We start from the raw sequence: 18,916 nt of genomic DNA, 5'->3' as shown, positions 1-18,916 counted from the left end.
ATTAAAAATTTTTAAACTTTCTCTAACTCTCCTTCAAAATTAAATTCATTAGTTACTAAAGATATCAAAAAAAGCAATAATGAAAACCTTAAAAACTAATGGCAGAGAAATGAAAATATATGACATGAATCAATGCGTTGTAGCCTAGTAACAATGTGTTGTAGCTCTATTTACATTTGGATTAGGCTATCAACTATTTTTTTTTTTTCTTTTTTAAAAGTTATTACAGTCTTTAACATACAGTATATACTCTAAGGCCTTCAACAGGCACATGGTAAAATCAGGTCAATATCAAACTAAATCCATTCAACAGGAATGGGAAATTAGATTTTCCTCATAAATTTCACCTTTCTCAATTTTCATGTCTGTGAAATGTACAAGGGATAAAGAAAACGAGGGCTCCAGTTTCTCAATCCTCGCGCGCCCCGGAGCCGCTCCGCCGCGGCGGAGGAGCAGACGTCTCGTCTCGCCAGGCGCACGGAGGAGAGGCCAGCGTCACGGGGCCAGGCACACGGGCTCCTCCCGGGGCCGGCTGCACCCCCGGCCCCCCGGCCCCCCGCTGCCCCGGCCCCCGGCCCCCGGCCCGGGAGGTCACGGATTCCGGAACGTCGCGATGCAAAAATAGACAGTCAAAAATCATCGGCTAGAAATTTCCAACTAAAAAACACGGCTGATTGTGAAATCATGTTCCAAATTACTAAAACCACTGTATTTAACAAAAATAATCTTAATAGTTTTATGAATCCATTTTATTTTAAATCCCTCTTTTATTGTCTGCTTATGTTACAGTTTAGTAGTAGTACTTTTTATTGAAACTACTAACAACCTTTTTGCGTGAAAATGATCAATCTCAGCTTTCATTTTCCCTCTGCATGACCCGTTTTATCCAAGTTTCAGCATTTCTTGCATAATGTTTGCATAAGGCTGAGAGAAATGGACAAAGAGAAATAACTTTGGATAAATAAAAAATATAGGTTCATGGAAAGTGGGAAGCTTATAAAAATGTCACTAAAATTATATCGATTTAAACAAACTTACATACATCTCTTGTCAAATAAAGGATGATATTCATGCTTTTATGACATTTGTTTAGAGTCACTAGCTAGCTCGGTGACTTTGTAATAGTCTATTTAGGAAATTTATAGTCTGGCGACTGTTTTTTTTTTTTTTTTTCTTTTCTTTCTTGAACAAAGAAAATTAGAGCAAGTCATTGCACAACTAGTTTAAATAGTGCTACCTCAAAATGGCATTTTTGCCGAGATTGTTTTGAATTTGGTGAAGTTTAGTGCTTCAAGCTTTTCTTTCCTTAAACTCATTTACAAATTAACTCTAAATTTGCCAGCAATATAAAAACTGTTGTGGCACCTAATATAACTACCCTGAACATCCCTCATTGGACCTCTTTAATAAAAAATAATCCTTAAACGCCTTTTTTTTTTTTTTTTTTCAGTGCTTTAAATGTGACATGAAAACAGCTGTATTCTAGGTTTACATTCTATGCACATCTATGCCAGATGTTTAAGTCGATAAATAAAATAGGAGGTTACATCAAAGTGTCAAGATATACAAAAATCCATTTAGCACTGAAAAAATTCCAACCTCCTTGAACTCATAAAGCCATACAAGCTTGAATGCATCCTTTCTGGCTTAAGAAGATCAGCTCTGTTCTTTGTTGAGGCACTGGCACAGGTTGTGCAAAACCCATTTTTGATACACAAATAATTTCAAACAGGAAGTACTCAAATCCACTTTTTCCACTAACAATGTTATGGTTTCGGGAAACAGAAACTCAGTGGTGAAAAGAACAGGTATGCGGTCACCAGTACAAACGAGAGTCACTGGTTTCTGGCAACGCTGCTGCCTGTGAGCGCCAGCGGTGCTGGGGAACATCCACGGACACAAGCCACTGCCAAAACACGGGGTCCGTAAAGGAGGGCCTGGTTTGGGGCGGGGGGAATGGTTTTTCCCCTTGTCTCAGGGTTTGGTTCAAAGCCTGAGGAAACGAATGGGGAGATTCCTTCTGGCAAGAGGCCTTTGTGAGCTGGGCTCTTCAAAGGTGCTTGCTACGGGCCGAGGGTCAGACCCTACTCTGGGACGCACTGGCTGTACCCTAAATGCCCCTCCGTCACTCGTGGTCCGTGGCAAACTATCTGTGCTCACACTGGAGGAGAGGGGGGCAAGGAAAGTCTCTAACCCAGGCCAAGGAACTCGGAAAAGAAAAGCAAACCTAGCTGTCAGAATTTGGCACCCTACAGCACCCCGGCGAGCTCGGGGTGGCCGCCCCCCTGGGCACTGGGAGCTGGCCTCTTGCTCAGTTTCAACAACAATTCTCTTTCTCTTTGTATGGAGTTTGCGGATTTGCAGCAGCAAATCCATCCTCTCCATAATGCCAATGATACTGTAGAGCCGTGACGGGGGTGAATTTGGCCGTTTTCTCAACCAAAATGCATTCTACAGCCAGATTGTTCAGCAACGCAGCGTAACGACAGGCGGGGCTCTCCAGGGTGCACGGGCTGGAAATCGTTTTATTCGTGCGTATGGAAAGGAGGTATCGAGAACTAGCCCTTGTTGTGCAGCAAACATTGCTCTTGATCAAGTAGAAGGTGCCGAAATAAATCCACTGACCTACAGGATCTCCATTAAGATGAACGTTTTTCTACAGTAGAAAGCTTACGCCCAGGTTTTTCCTGCTTTGTTACTGATGTGTTTGGTTTCAAGGGCCAGAGATCACGGGGAAAAAAAAATCACTCACTTATGGAAAATGGTGATTAAAATAATCAGTGCACGCTGACAAAATTTCAAGAGGAGCCACGTAAGATTTCAGGCCGAAATGTTTCAGCATGCTTAGTGGAGACAAGCCCCGGGCACAGTATTCCCCAGCCTGGGCTAAGCCATGGCTGTGGGCCCACTCCAGCCAACCGTTGGCATCTGCTCCTCTCCAACACAACCAGTCTTTGCCCAGCTGAAGCTGTCTCACTTCACCACCTGGGTTTTGGTTGTTTTTTTTTTTTTTTTGTGTTTTTTTGCTTTGACTGCACCATGAAAACAGCAAGAGAGATTGTGCGCCGTTTGCAGCTGAGAATGCACTTCAATGGACAACAGAACTGCAGAAGAAATCCCTTGATGCTCACCACCGTCTGAGCAAATCGTTCCTGTTCCTGTCCCCTCACTGAACCTGGGCTTTTGTGGGGCTTTTTCCAAAAGTTTCCAGACTCAGCTCATTGTATCTAAAGAAATACCCTGAACTGGACTAAAATTACAGCTGTCCTTTCATAGTACTTATACTAAAAATTCGGAGACTCTATCTGAAGGCAAATTTTAAAGGATAAAAGGAGCATTTAACACAAGCAACTTTAGCTGACATTAGCAGTAAAATCCAGCAAAGGGCAGAACATTCCTGTGTCGTGGTTTTCAAGCACATAATTCCTGTTTCCCACAATAACATTTTTAGTAAAAAACAAACAAAAACCCATAAAACCTACAGTATATGAAAACTTAAGACATAACAATAATGAAAAAATGGTATTGAGTATACTTGATAATGATGTACACTTTAAAACAAATCAATAGACTATGATGTAAACAAAACAGTAAGATAACACTTCAAAAACAAGACAAACATTTATCCATCGATAGTATACAGTAAACCAACAGTCCGCTGTGCAGATGCACTTATCAGGATGGTAGTCATAAAATGATTAAGTGTGTTAAAGTAATGTGTTATAAAAGTCTATTATAATTTTCTACTTGTATATCTCATATAACAGAGCGCTGTTTGTTAATTGTTTCTATAGTGCTTTTTTTTTTTTTTTTTTTTTTTTTTTTTTTTGACATTCCCATTGATCAGTTTTTGGTTAACATGTAGGCTGCAACAGGCTTACTGTAGAGGTGGTAGAGAACGATAGAGGGAAAAGGGGATATATACAGAAAGGCCATGCGCAGCTTCCCACCAAGAAGTCCTGGTGCTCCATAATTTTACTGTTCAGAATTTCAACATGGTCTGCTGCAGGGGAAAGACAAAACGACAACAAAGAAAGGGTGAGAAGTTAGAGAGAGATATATCTGTATTTTAATAAAAGTAATTCTAATAAGATACATTTACATCCCCCACTGTGATGCCCACGAGGTTGCCATTAGTATGTTGCAGAGAGAAAACATTTTATTCCCTTAATTTTCTGATGTAGGGCGAAACTGCTAATAGCACACTTGGCATCCTCTTTAATCTGCACTTTGGGCTTTCCATTGCCAGGGCACTTCACACACACTGACAAAACAATCAGTGGAAGAGGGAGGTGAGCGAATAACAGTCTTATTTTTGGACAGGATAGCAGGTGGAGAGTGATTAAGGAGAGGGCCGAAGGAATCCCTGACCGCTGTTAGCTCCCGTTTCCTTCGGAGAGAGCCACAGATAGTCACACAAAAATCTGATCCTAAGGAGCCACGAGCCAAAGGCGAATTGGGCCCAGAGGCAAAACGCAGGCTCAGAAACCCTGTGCTCAGGGGACCCTCTCCTGGGAGCAAACCGCCTCTCCTGGGATGGGCTCAGGAACATCCTCCCCTGAAGGCCCCAACACTCGTTTCCCGCAGAGCTAGGCTAGCCAGCCTGGCTACCAGGACCTCGGCAACCACGGAGGGCAAGAAAAGCATCTGCCACAGCTGCAAGTGTTTCGGTTGCCCAGCTCCCACTCAGGGCAGCTTTGGGAATTGCCCCTCAGCACTGCGGAGTGCCAACCAAGGTCCTCGTCTGGCAAAACACTCGAGCACAGGCATAATTTCACATGCTCGGGTGGCAGCGCCAAACGATGAGCCCTCGAGAGATCTGCTCCCCTTTAGTTTACGCACAGACACGGGGAGGGGTAACAACCCAGGCGTGGCATCAAAACGCACAGGCTGTTGCATGGAAATGGTCACGGGTGGGTCTGGGAGCACTGGGAATGCTAGGGGACAGAGCCCTTTTCTACCAGCCTCTGAAGGTGGTTTATGTCCTGCAGCTGCGAGGTCTTAAGAGGACAAGTGCTTTTGGCAGAGCGGTGCCCTCATGAAGAACAGGCTCCTTGTCTGACCCAGACCTGGACCCTCTCCATGCCCAGTAGCCTGATCCCCAAGAAATCCCATCAAATTCGTGCTGACCCTACTTCTTTCAAGCAAAGGTTTTCCTTAACAGCACAGCCAATGCTTTGTTCAACAGACTGTGCTGTGCTCCCTACTTACTAAAGAAATATGTCCCATGGAAGTTCCTCGCCGAGTCTGAAATCACTATTGACAGTGCGAGTTTAAGCACGTGCACAGACGTGAAAATGAAAAGAACTCAAGAAAAAAAGAAGCTTCCTGAAATAAATGCCGAAAACAACCTCAAAGAGTTCAAGAATGAGGCTCTTCCCATGCAAATGATCTCCTTATCGGGTGGAACAGGCTGCTTTGCACGTGTTATGGAAATGGGTTAACATGCCAGGTGTCACGTCTGTCTGCCTGTTGTTTGGGGGAGCTGCACACTGTGGAACACGGAACACGCTCGCTAACGGGGACAGCTTGGTGTTCTCCCCTCCAGGAACAGGGGTCCGTGGCCACAGTTTCACGGCTCATTCATACGTACGTTACTTTATTAAGGTCAGCAGAGCAACTTTTGTTGACTGCTAAAGGTATCATTAGAGAGTTGCTTGCCAAATTAATTTCCACCTGCTCGTAATACGTGACCCAGGGAAGAAACACGTTGTGTGTCTGTGTGTACTAAATGGTCTGCACTGGGAAAATCTGGTGACCTTTAGTTGAATTGGCCGAACTGCTCTTTACTCTCATGGGGTAAAAGGATACAGTGACGAACTGAAACCCTCAGGGGATTTTCTGTCATGAACATCAGCTAACACAAAGAAAAGCAATGGAAAAATGACACTGCTGCTATGGCTGTGAAATAATACTCTGTAAGTCAAAGAAAAGGACAAACTCCTCCCTCGTTGCCACTCAGAGAAACCTAGCAGCCTAGGGAAGCCCAGGATCTGCAGGCAGGGTGAAGGATATGCTTGATGCTTGTGGCGTTCGTCCTGGGCTTAAACACGTACAAGGACCCGTGATGAAACCTCCCACGAGCCAGGCCCCCACTGCAGCCGAACAGCTCAGACCAAGCCAGCCTTGCAGATGCAGAGCAGCTGATGATGACCGATCCTGCTTACCCCAGGAAAGGAAACATGCCGCTAACAGCAAAAGAGAAGTTACACCTTTTCAGCTGACTCATTACCAGAGCAGTCTTTACTGTCAATAGCGCAAATCCCCGAGGCACCTGCAGGCAGCTGGGAGCCGTGCAGAGCAAGAGTGACCTGTAAACACAGCCATCAGCCTCCGAGGGACGCAAGAAGGGAGGCAGCCAACACCGTGAACCAGGTATTTTAGGCACAAGGAAACGCTGCGGGTTATAAACCAGAGGGCTGGTCCGTGTCTGCGCTGCAGCTGCTGGATTTCTGCTGAGTTTGCAGAGCGCGGAGCCACCGGGGTCCCGCAGGCTCGGCCCCTCCGCCCGAGCCAGCCCCGCTTTGGGGGATGCTGTGCCCTTGTACAAAGCAATCCACCGTAAAGAGAAATACCGAAAAGGGACTTACTGTTCTATTGGGAACTTCTACATCTGTGAAACAAACATGCTGCTACTCAGTTCATCTACTGATAACTGGGATATCTACAGCAAAAAGAACAAAGAACACAACACATTAAAACATTGTCTTGAGATCGGGCTGCTCATTCTGTCTTCAGTATCAGGTTAGTAAGTACATCAGTGTCTTATAAAACAGGATCCATTCCCAAAACGTCTTTATTTTGCCACACATTAAGTACAACGTAGCTGCATCACTACTGATGCCTCGTGGAGTACGTAGTGATTATACTGGGATTTTAACTCCATAGCCTACAAGTGAGACAGAAATGCCCTGAAACTATCTGGCTGAAACAGGACTCATACAGCCACAGAGCAACGCTGCACAGGAATTTCTGCTTTCTTCTCATGACCAATATGAGCATGAATAAGACCTGCTCTACCTGAAAATAACAACAAAGCACGGAAAAAGACTAGCAATCCCTACAGCGAGCAGTAAAACACTGCCTAGGACTTACGCAGGCAAAACTACTGAAAGCCTTGTGACCTGGCACTCGCAAAAGACTAGAGAATGCCCCCTGAGATTTTTACTGACGTTTGGCATGGCTAGCAGCCTCCTACAGAACAAAGTGACACCCTGTTTTCTTTGCAATAGCTCTAAGCCTGAGAGCATAACAAATAAAAATACTGAAATTAGTATTGGGGGGAAAATAATAATAATAATAATAATAATAAAAAAAAAAAGTCTTTGAAATGTCTCTGGTCTAACTGGGAAAAGTTGTGGCACACCAAATTATCAGGAAGCATCACTAGGACAGGTTGTGCATATACAGTTCAGGACTGGTGCGGAAGCAGCCATCACAACTCAGTATCTTCAGAGGAAAGTTTTGGAGAGAATTATGGCTCGGCAGACATGCATGAAATCCTGTACACTTATGGCAGTGCTACAACGGCACGTACTGCACATCCAGAGTCATTTCTGTAGGGATGGGTGACATGCTACTGGTGTAAAGAAGCTTCAGACTTCACAGACTCACCCCCGATTTTTTGGGTTTTGGGGTCTTTTTAGTAGTTTTTAGAGTCCAATCTTGCAGTGGGGGGAGCCCACTCTGTGTTTCCACTTCCACTTTCCAGCCAGGAGGGGACATGCCAAAATACCACGGGGAAGGATGCTCGGGGTGGTATTTCTGCTTGAGACTGAAAGCAGAAGCGCTGCAGGTCTTGCGCGACAGTACGCTCGGGAGTTTTCCATCCCGTTTTTTTGGGGGGGTTTTGTTTTTTTTTTTTTTTTTTTTGGGGGGGGGGGGGGGTGTGGGGGTGTGGGGGAGGGCGGGGAGGGGGGCCCCAGGGCGGGTGTTGTTTTTGGAGAAGCGCCTGCACCCCTGCCGATCGCCCATCCCTACGCTCCGGCCGGTGCCCTCTCACCGATCCCCGGGACGCACGCACACGCACACGCGCACGCACACCCACGCGGCGCACGCAACGCACACGCTGCCCCTGCGCGCCCGAGCCTGCGCCGAGCCGAGCCGGCGCTCGGCCCCGCGCAGGATCCGGCCCTCGCCCGGTCCTCGAGATCTCAACACGTGAAAGAAAGCCATTGAAAGGGCCAAACCTGATTGGCGGTAGCTGTTGCAGCGAAGGGGACGCTGGTGGCAGGAGTTGTTGCTGCAGACACAGTGGTGGGCGTAGCACCGTGCATCATGGGCACTTTCGGAAGGGAACCATGGAAGCGACATACGGGAGGGTGGAGCGCATATTTGTTTTGTTTTGTTTTGTTTTGTGGTTTGTATTTTTTTTTTGGTTGTTGTTGTTGTTTTTTATTTGTTTTATTATTTTTTTTTTTTAATATATATATATATATAAATGTAACCATGGCAACATGTGGTGGATTTGGGGGCGTGGCAGGAATCACAGCAACAAGCCATGTGACATCGTCATGAAGGACACATCGGGGCGCAGCATGCAATCACAGTGCAAAGCAAGACAGCGTTGGGAAAAAAAATAAACAAGAGAGAAGGGGAAAAGCCAATTACAATTATAATTAAGGAAAAAACCAAAACATTCTCAACACTTAGTACATTTATAAGCAGAACAATGATGTATTAGACTCTGAGGGCCAAATTTCCAAAGGGGGGAGAGGGTGGGTGTGCTAGCAAAAGCCCACGTCAGCTCGCACCCGTGGGGAGTTAGACACAGCCAGTGCACGTTCCTTTGGGTGGGGACATTTTGGCAAGCGCACCCTCCCGCCCGCCTGGGAAAGCTTGTCCCCTTCCCTCCCCACCCCATCCCCGCCAGCAACCAGAGGTACATGATGCACTTTGCAGCGGCTGCCACAGCCCTTTCACCGGGTTTTCTTGCCTCTCTCTAGCAGGGACGATGTTTCGGCACGGGACAGAGCTGGAGGCACGGCAAACGAGCGGCTGGCAGCCCGAGCTCTCTCCGTACAAATTCAGCGTGCTTCCTTTCCACCCTACTTCTAGTGGATTTGGCAAAACTCCCCTCTTTCGGGGTGGAGGGGGATGGAGAGGGGAGGGGGCCGAGAGGGAAAAATACACGAATGCATCTGAACAGCTACAATTTGCAGAAAGAGCATCCGAAAGGACAACACGGCAGCAGGGAGCTTGGCAGCCTCTGGCAGCTGCGTGTGCCGCAGAGCGCGGTGCCAGAGGGGATGCTCCAGGGCACACACGGGCATCCCCCAAACCCGGGGAGGGGGGTTTGCCGGGCTGGGGAGCCCGCTGGAAGGCCCGGCCGTCCCGGCAAGCATGCGGCGGGGCAGCAGACCTGCCTTCCCCCTCCGCCCCAGCAGATACGGCGGGGAGCGTGCGCGCCCCCAGCCACGGGACGTCGGGGTGTGTGGGCTGGGGTTTCCTACAGGCAGAGGTGTGTCTGAAGGGCTCAGCTCCCCGTCATGCAAGCGGTGTGTCCTCCCTGCGCTACAGGGACGGGGAGGCTGGAGAGCAGAGTGCTTAGCCATTCCTGCCAAAGCTTTCAGGCCTGCTCCTCAAAAACCTTGCACCCTCCCCGGGGCTCCTGCTCCTGTCTCTTTCCTCTGGCTGAAGCAGGCACACACCTAGATGCTGGTAGTCTTGTATAACCTTGGTTGGAGGACGAAAGCTCAGCTCTCACCCACCCCGCTGCGCCCAGCAGCTGTAGACAGAGGAGAAGCTCCCTCAAAGACCCGCACAGGTTCCCAGTAAGACCCAGATGCCTAGCCTGAACATACGGGATCCCTGCAGCAGCAAGGAGCATGTACTCAGCCCTGCTGCCTCACTGCATCCCACACGCACCGGCAGTGGTCCCTTCTACCTGCACAGCTCACACTGCACTGAAGGGACGAGTCTTCAGCCAGTCCACGGCCTAAGCCCTGCTCCTCTCGCTGTACAAGCAGTGCCCTGCTCTAGCAGAGGGGCTGACCCCAGCTGTGTCCCTCCTTAGCGGCTCTATTAAACCAGTCTCCTAAAATGTCCTCAGGAGGACAACCAAAAATCCAAACTCTAATTCACCTGATGCAAAAAAAAAAAAAAAAAAAAAAAACAAAAACCAACAGGATCCTCCCGTTGCTATTTCCTTTTATTGGATGACTTAAATGGGTTGTAAAGACATTTAAGTGACAAATTTTTGTCTCTGCAGCAGAACTAAATAGGGGTGGGAATGCATTCACCTTGGACTCTCTTATTAGTCACATGAAACACTGCACTGCACAGAAATTAAAAGGGATACAACCATTTAAGCCTCAAAGAAGACAGCGGATAGACAGTCACACCACTCAGCCACCCAAGTTCTCACTGATGCATACTAACTTGCTGTCTCTTTCAGATTAGGAAAAGTTGAGAAGTTTGTGTAGAAAAACCTACCAACGCTTGCAGTGGGTGTCATGCACAGAACTGACCCTGCACACCATGCATTGAAGCGTGGAAAGATGAACAAAAGGGATATTTCATTAGTGAAGCTTCAGTGTTAGAAATCACTTTAACTAAAAAGCAGGTATTCTCTTTGCAGCATTCAGTATTTAAGCACATGCAAACAGATTCTGCATATTGGTACATAAATAATTTAAACTCAGTTTTAAGAGATCATAGCAAACCAAATTAATTCTTGAATTCTTGGGTAGTAGAGAATATATTTCTTCTCCCACCCTTGTATTAAACTCTATGATCTATCCTAGAAATCAGGGTTGTTTGGGGTTGGTTGTTTTTTTTTTTTTTGGTATTGGGTATGTTGATTTCTTTCTGATCACGTCAGCAGAAAACCAATTACCCTTAGAGGAACGTCACACTCATGTTAAAACTGACTTTCCAAAAGCAATTTACTCCTGCAAGCAGGGACCAGGATTCAAAGTCTCTAGTTTAAGCTGAAAGAGGCAGTTTTTTTCTGGACTTGAAACAATTGTAGTGATGATGCCATTTTCAAGAAACCCTGACTTTCCCCTCCGTGATGCTGATCTCTCAATAACTGAACAGGAGAAACTAAGACAAGCAACAGCTCGCTCCCCCTCCCCACCGTGTCAGCTGCGACACGCCACTTCTCTGCTTCGCTTTCCAGAGCGCTGCAAAGGCTGAGACCAGATCTGCAGTCGGATGCATCAGGGACAACGGGGATGCATCATGTAAATTCATCAGAGATCCGTCCTCTGACCGGAAATTTGCTGCTCTGCCCGGCATTAATGTCCTCAAACGAGAGCAGGTGCCAGCAAATAGACCTGTTACGCATCAGCCCGGCGTGTAATTTCATTGCCATGAGACAGGGCACAACAGCACCGTGAGAGTGCTGGGTAAAAGCTAATTTGTAGAGCTCGCATCAGAAATGCGTGTCCTTATGTCAACTTTGGCAACTGCGACCTCAAGGGAAGGGGAGCGTGTAGCCAGCTGGGGGACTTGGCATTCTCAAAGCCTTCCTGAAGAAGTATTTCGCTTGGCACCTGGCAGAGCTGCGCTAAGGTCGGCTCAGCCCGTCCCCTCCCAAGCACTTTGCAGAGCACAAGGTGGGAAGCTCCTACTCGAGTCCCTCCCTCCACCTCTCCATACAAGACCCCACCTCCCTGGAAGAACATCTTGGCAGCTGCTGGGTGACTCCAAGTGCCCTCGTAACAGGAAGGCCACCCCAGCACAGGGTGTAGGTCCCAGCTCTCTGCACCCATACTCACACCCCAGCCAGTTTGCTCTCAGTGTGGGACTGTCTCCTAAAGCTCTTCCCCTGACCCCAAGGAACGGCAAGGCCGAGATCCATGTCCACCGTGTGTTTACTTTGAGGAGCCAGCCCAGAGGAACGCTTTGTGTATTTGTTGTAAATACCATCTGGCAAGTGAATTCAGCATTAAACATTAAAAACACTGGGCATTCCTTTTCTTATGATGCTCTGCAATGATAATAACAATACTAAACCCCAAGCTATCGGCTCTGGAATATTCCTAATTCAGCCACTTATAATACTTACTACTCTAAGCAGGTTTTGTTTTTCATTTGGCTGCAGTGAATAGAGGTTAACTGGGTAGTCAGCAGTCACATCTTCCATGTCAATATTTCGAGTCCTGAATGAATTACCGAACTGCATCTTTCAATTTTACTCTGAGACCTTAAAGGTACAATAAACGCTAGGAGTTAAATTGCTTTTAAAAAGCTTAGGCTATCGCCCTGGTCAAAAGACAAGCAAGAGGGAAATAAATGCCTTTAAAGAGGATTATGTAATTTGTATTTACTGAAGATGAACCGTTCCCTCTATAAACATCGTGGCTGCTGGAATATGTAGGTCACTGAGATAGAAGCTCAGAAAGATACCTGCAGCTTCAAGTGAGAGGGCATAGAGGTCCACAAGACATTTTAACATGAGTCCGTAAGAGTGGTACACAAGAGTCAAAGAATTAATTTGGGACTAACCAGTTGAACCATAAGGAGGAGAAAATAGAAAGTATGAATTCAAGAAACATGCAGACTTTTTTCTTAGTTCGACCGCTTAAAAAAACCCAAGACCAAACAAAAAAGGCTAAGAAGGGATCTTTACAAGTGAAAAGCTCTGAACTGTAGCAGGTGAAGGGAAAAAAAGTCAAACAACAAATGTTAACTTTTTATCCATTTTTAACAGGAAACTACACAAGGATACTCTTTTGCTAAGGACTCTTACAAAATGTGCTCATTAGCTCAACGCCTAACTCATAAAAAAAGACAACTACGATGCTGGGGAAAGCAAGGGGACACTTACCTGTAGGGATGAATGTAGGCTGTTGCAACTGCATGTTGGCTAGAGCCTGTTGGTAGTGGAAAACGCTTGGGTTAAAGACTGTGGTGGCACCATTGTTTTTTTCAAGTGCTGGCCTCTTTGGTAAAGGTTGAAGTGCACCAGGCGGCAGGGCCTGTGGATAAGGGAGTCATTAAAGACAAATGGAGTAAAAAAAGGGGCCAGGTGTAGATCAAGCATGCAATAAATAGTAGGGGGTCTTGGCTGCAAATCACCTGCAACTGTATCAACTTAGGGAGACAGGAAAGAGAAGAGCCGCTAAATCACAGTAGAAGTAGGAGGTGAAACCACAACTCACTAGGTAAGCAGTTAGTAAATGCACCAGGAGAAGGGGCAGAGTCCAGAGGCGGGGGGGGGGGGGGATGCTAAGGGAGCTTTTCAGCAGGACTGTCTTGGGCACACAGGGAAAAAAAAAAACACGAGGAGAAGGAAGGGGAGACATGATCACCTGGACGGGATACTACGAAGAGCAGTTGCAGGCAACAAGCATTTTAAAAAAAATACAACAAAACAACAAACAAACCGAAACAAAACAGGTAAGAGGAATACAGTAGATGACTATTTATAAACAAGATTAGCATAAGCAACAAACACCGTGGAAAAAAAGGGATGCTTGCCTCTGTTTCAACACCTGCCTACATGTATGTGCACATGTGTGTAAGCATGCACACGTGTGTGCAGCTGACCCATGTGTCCCAGCGGTAAAGCAGTGGCTGTTGCCAATTCCACGCGTAGTGTCACATTCATAGTAAACTGCATTTCCACTCGTTAGCAGAGAGGATGAGCAACATGGTCAAGAACAGGCCTGATTCTCCACCGCCCGGAGCAGCGGCACAGCTCTCCCCCAGCAGATTTGGACTTGCTCCCAGCTTCCAGAAGGTGGCCTCCAACAGTTAAACACTGCTCACTCGTTATGAACAGTGGAAAAAGCCATCGACGAACGCGGTGTTGGAACAAGATTTGGGTGGGCCTTGCTATCAGGCAAATCCCCTCTTTTTGTTCTATCACACCACCAAGCTTCTTCCAGCCTGTCAAACCCGTTTCATGATCAGACTTGGTAAAAAGCATTAACCCAACTCAGGAACTTTTCTCAGTGAGTTACTCATCATTCACCCAAGCATGTCTCAACAGCAAAGTAGTATGTCAGGTTCTTAGGAGACAGGAATGTTTCTAATGATTTACAGCTTTTCATTGTACCCAAGTAGAAACCACATTTTTTTCTCCACATTGTGATAGAAAAGGGTCCTTTTAATTATGCCCTGCAGTCCTGTTGCACGCAATGCTCCCACTGACGTCAATGAGATTTATGCACGTGGAAGTCATGCAGAATCAGGTCACTTCTGCCTAGCTGTTAGTCTGTACCACGTAGCAAAGCAATGGCTGAAAAACAGGGTCATCACTCCTAGGGTTTTTTTTTTTTTTTTTGAATAGGTAACAGTGAAGGGCAGGTAATGGAGGAAGTTTAGCTAATGAACAGGTAAGGCTACAAACACACAGACTTGGAAGAAAGGACACAAGTAAAGAGATTTTAAAGTGCTATGAAGATCAACACACAACAGAATATAAGTGAAAGCTTGCAACAGTTTGTCACCATCTAGAAACAGGTTTCACTTTAAATTTAATTTGCTATAGGAGACTGCTCATCTGAGAAATGTTAAGCAAGATACTTCCAGGCAAAACATTACTCCATCCTATCTCTATTGACATGGTGGCTTTTGGGTGGTTTTAATATTAAAAAAAAAAAAAAAAAAAAAAGAAAATTAGAAGAAGAAATTGCATTTGCAAAACTGCCCCCAGACATGCACACATCCTCTGCTAACGCTAGCAGGCATCCAGTGCCAGCATTAGGACCTAATCTTTCCAGATTTCTTCTGGCTAGTACCAAAGGAGCAGTGAAACACAGGACAATGTTTTCAGACACAAACACCAAAATCTTTTGCTTAAGATCTGTATTTTACAACGAGGTCCTTTACATAAAGAACTAAGAGTTTCCATTTCTAGGTAAGCCCTCATTGATATCCACGTTAACTCTGACTGTATCTACAGCTTGACTATTTAATGATGGCTACATGAATGTTCCTCAAGGCATGGGACAGATCTGCAGCTTGTGGAGTAGCTCCATGTACATTGGAGGTGTTTTACAGATTTACAGTGACTGTAGAACTTGCTGCTTAATTCATGCTCTTTACTGTGCCTGATTTGCTAAACATTCTTTTTTTCAGATGCTTCCAAAATCCTCCTCAGAAAAAAAAAAATACTAATTATAGCAAAGCACCTGTGCCAGGCACATAATGGACTTTTGACTCCTTGCTTCTTGGTCAAAGACTGTCACCACCCCAAAACCTCCATTATCCCATAATGGCAGTGCCAAAAGCAGAACAGCTGAAGGCTTTGAGACCCCGCCGTGACGTCCTGGCTCTTTACAGGACAATTCCTGAGCCCAGCGCTGTGCTCAGAGGGAGCACACAAACACCAGCAGGGCACAGAGATGTCCACGCACAATGGACAACCCCAGTGCCTCCCTAACATCACCCTTCCTCCTCCCCTGCTGCAGCCCCTTGGGAAATGCCTGAACAGCAGGCGAGTGGAGAAGCCCAAATAAATGCAACATTTCCAGAGTCTTCTAAAGAAGCAAGCACACTGCAGCAGCTTCTGCGCAGCCTGAAGGCCGGCTCTGCCACGCGGGCTCTGCGGCCGCAGGAGCTCGGAGCCCTTCTCGGTCTGCTTCTGGTTCGGCACAGCTTTCTGGGTCTCCTCTCCCACCCCAGCAGCTGGGGGAGCATTCCTGCAGGAGCACGCCCTGAAGATGTGCTCCTCCTGTTGCCAACCTATCTTATTTTAGATACTAAGGTGCAGGAGGGCCCAGAAGGACAGAAGGATCTGGCTTCACCACTTTTTCATCCTTTGTGCTGAGGTAAGAGCCCCAAGCTACGACTACAGCCTGGGAGAGGTCTCTAAAATTGCACGTGATGAAATTAGGCCAATATAGCTGCTGCACAGGGATCTGGCAGGGACACAGGAGCAAACAACTGTGTCTCATTTGAAATGGGCCAGAATTTTTGTTGTCAGGACCTGCAGGAAATACAATAACTCACAGGGGATACAACATTTCTGTCTTGCACCATGTGCTGGTTCTGAAGGAATCCCCCAAGCGTGTCCTGCTGCACCTACAAAAGGTGATGGGAGACTCCTCACCATATTTTGACCTTACTGAATTCTGTAGCAAGTGCCTCCCCGCTGCTTGTGATTTCCCTCTGGCCAAGCTCTGACCATTACACATGTAGCAGGAGCCTTTGACAGTAACTTTTTCCAACTTTCTTTTTTGCCGGTGTGTTTGCGTGCACACATGGGTACGCAACATATGCAACATGATCAGACCATTTGCACAGGTGAAAGGGTTAATTCAGTTCACTGTCCATGTGATAGCCCGCACTGATCCCAGTGAACAATTCCCACTACAGAAATGCCAGGCAGCCTCCCATTTTTGGGCTGGGAAAGCCACATTCCTGCTTGAACATAAGCATCTGAACAAAGAGGTTTGTGCCACTTCCCTGCATGGCATGGAAAGCAATCTTTCAGCATGACTGACAGATAAATACGCACTGGATGCCAAAGTCAAAATTTCCCACGTGCTGGTTAACAACCCTCTCTTGTTATTTTTTGCGAGACAAGAACTGGATTAAATCTTTGCAACAAACAATTTAATTGCACCTCAAAGTTCCCCTCAGATCGCTATCTCCTGGGAGCAGATCACACTTTCACCCCTTTGCACTTAGCAGAGAGGGGCTGATTCTGCATCTGGCTTGCTGCTTCAGTCCAAGGCATGACAAATACAAAACGATCTGAGAGAGGGCACAGGTAGCACCCGTTCCCTGCCAAGCAGCAGAAGCAATCTGAGTAGTTTCCTCTGAAGATTATACATGCTCTTATCACCACTGTAAATCCTTCTCTGGTGCAGCCTTTCCCAAGGGTTCAGAGGAGGTGGCACATTCCAACAACACAGTTGCAAACCTTCAGATGTTTCGGAGCAGGAAGACTATTAAAAGTAACTTATCTGATGGGGTTTTGTTCAGTGGGGGAGGCCAGGAGGGTAGGGGAGTTGAAGGCCTTTCCCATTCTCTGCCCTATCTCGCCTCCTTGGAAAGGGCAGCGAGGCTCCATCCCGTCACTGCCTGCGCTGGCTTCGGGGCCACATCCGTGCCAGCCGTGAGCAGCGGGGAGAGAGAGGCTGTTGTGCCATTTACAGTGTAATCCCATGACTGCTGGTGGAAGCTGGTCCCTAGCAAGGTTTCCTACTGCTGCTGCCTGAAACAAGCCTCCTGGCTACTTAAAGAAAACCCCATAACCCAATCTTCAGAGGGAAAGGGGAGTGGATCAGCCTCTGCTTTTTAGCTCTGGGAATGAAGAGCAACACCAGCTTGAAGGTTTCAGGTCTCCTCTGTGCCCACCCTTCCCTTTCAGCCCCTTGTAGCTGGGTGACAGGAGCTGGTATTTTTTTAGCATGTATTGGATCCCTCGTTATTTGGGGTGAATGGGAAGGAGTTGTATTCTACGGAGCCAGAACTGCCAGCAGACTGGCAAGATGGCTTTTGTCTCACTATGAGTGCCAGGAAAACAGGTAAAACATATTTGAGACTCAGAAAATTAACCAAAAGGTAGCTTACACGAAGAGAGCTTGAAGGGAGCAGATACCGTGCCTGAGGCTGAAGGAAGAGGCACCCAGGGCGAGGTCCCTTTGCTGACACTGTCCCACCGGGGCCCGGCGGGAGGAACCAGAGGCAGAGCCAGCTGTAACAGCAGCCACCTCCCCAGCTTACTGATCACACCACCAAGGTCCCGCACCCCCCCTGCTTCAGTTCCCAGCACACACCTCCCAGGGTGCTGCTTAGCTCTCTCCCTCCTAAATTTGGGTCGTGCCCGTTGCACAGAACACCCTTCTGCAGGGCAGTACCAGCGTGACACTGCCAGGCAGGGCGGTGCTGTTGGGCGTACGACGAAAAGTTGCTGGATCTGTCCCGTCTCACCCAGTCCTCCAGCATACCCAGCGCACTGCTGACCTAATGGGTTAAATTCTCACCAAAACATCACGACTCCAAAGCTGCCGCTGTTTGGAAAAACACTTCAAAACCCAGAGCTGACTCCCTCCAAGATTATTCACTGCTTCCAAAGCACATCCAGGCTTCAGGAGGCAGAGCTCGGATGGTTAATGGATGGTGTGCGGGGCGCAGGATTGGCATGTCTGAACGCACACTGCAACATTTCTGGCCGGGATGGGCAGTCTCCCCAGGCACTAAACTAACACCACAGACCAAGTGCAGAAGGCTTTCATGCAGACTAAGATGGTTACGTGCAAAGCGAGAAGGTGAAAGGTCCAAGTACCAGGTCAAAGGTTGCCTCGAGCGGTCGCTTCAGTGATCTGACAGCTGGCTGAGTCTTAATTAGCAGGCAGCGAGCACATGATGGCAATGGGCCAGGGAAGGGGGGTCAAGCACAGTAACAAAAACAGCAAGCAGAGGTGTGTCAAGAGAGAGCAACATTTTGGAGAGGCGAAGAGAAAAAAAATAAAAATAAAAAAAGGTGAAAGCATTATACAATATATTAAAAAGACGAGGCATGCGCAATGGGGGTGGCTGAGTAATTACCTGGCCTGGTGGCTAGTCAGCTGTTTCGCCTCAGTGAGTTTTAAAAGCAATGTCATCGCGGGCCACGTGCTTTGGAGCATCCTCCCCGCGGGGTGAGGAGCGCGCAGGCAGCGGCGCCGGGCTTGCGCGGGGCGTCAGCGTCAGCCCGGGCTCTGCAGCTGCCCGCCGCGCAGGGTCGGCGCCCGCGGCAAGGGGAGGACCCCCGGCCCGGGGGGGCAGGTCGAGCGCACGCCCAGGTGCCGTCCTGACCTGGGGACCGAGCCCGACCCCCTGCATCTGACTGTGCTGCACCGACTTCGGCCAAGCGGCAGCGAGTGAAGCTACTGCTTGTGCACGTCGAGTAACTGCAGGATCGGGTCCCTCAGAAATACCTTCTGAATTTAGATTTGCAGTCCTTCCAAATCTATTCTGGAAGGTACGCCCATTTGTCCGGCGTATGTTTTTTGACCCAAGAAAACTAGGC

The 18,916-nt window shown here is 47.5% G+C and overlaps 1 protein-coding gene across 3 annotated transcripts in view; it reads right to left on the bottom strand.

Moving 5' to 3' along the window:
• Positions 1 to 747: 747 nt before the first annotated feature.
• LOC122154826 (muscleblind-like protein 3) overlaps positions 748 to 18,916 on the bottom strand; it is a 36,863-nt gene continuing 18,694 nt past the window's right edge. The window contains exons 5-9 of one of the 3 annotated variants that reach the window (XM_042807049.1): positions 12,776 to 12,926; positions 10,435 to 10,470; positions 8,190 to 8,284; positions 6,591 to 6,664; positions 748 to 4,003 (exon numbers count right to left, since the gene is read on the bottom strand). In XM_042807049.1, coding sequence (XP_042662983.1) covers positions 6,608 to 6,664; positions 8,190 to 8,284; positions 10,435 to 10,470; positions 12,776 to 12,926 — 339 coding nt within the window. In that variant the 3' untranslated portion in view covers positions 748 to 4,003; positions 6,591 to 6,607. The remainder of the gene's footprint in view (positions 4,004 to 6,590; positions 6,665 to 8,189; positions 8,285 to 10,434; positions 10,471 to 12,775; positions 12,927 to 18,916) is intronic. The other 2 variants (XM_042807050.1, XR_006166916.1) reach the window with 2 other exon arrangements.

Source organism: Tyto alba, unplaced genomic scaffold (assembly GCF_018691265.1).
Source record: "Tyto alba isolate M040663 unplaced genomic scaffold, T.alba_DEE_v4.0 Super-Scaffold_5, whole genome shotgun sequence".
In the NCBI taxonomy this organism is placed as follows: Eukaryota; Metazoa; Chordata; class Aves; order Strigiformes; family Tytonidae; genus Tyto; species Tyto alba.
Note: the sequence above shows the minus strand (reverse complement) of the source record. Positions and strands in the feature narration are given on the sequence as shown.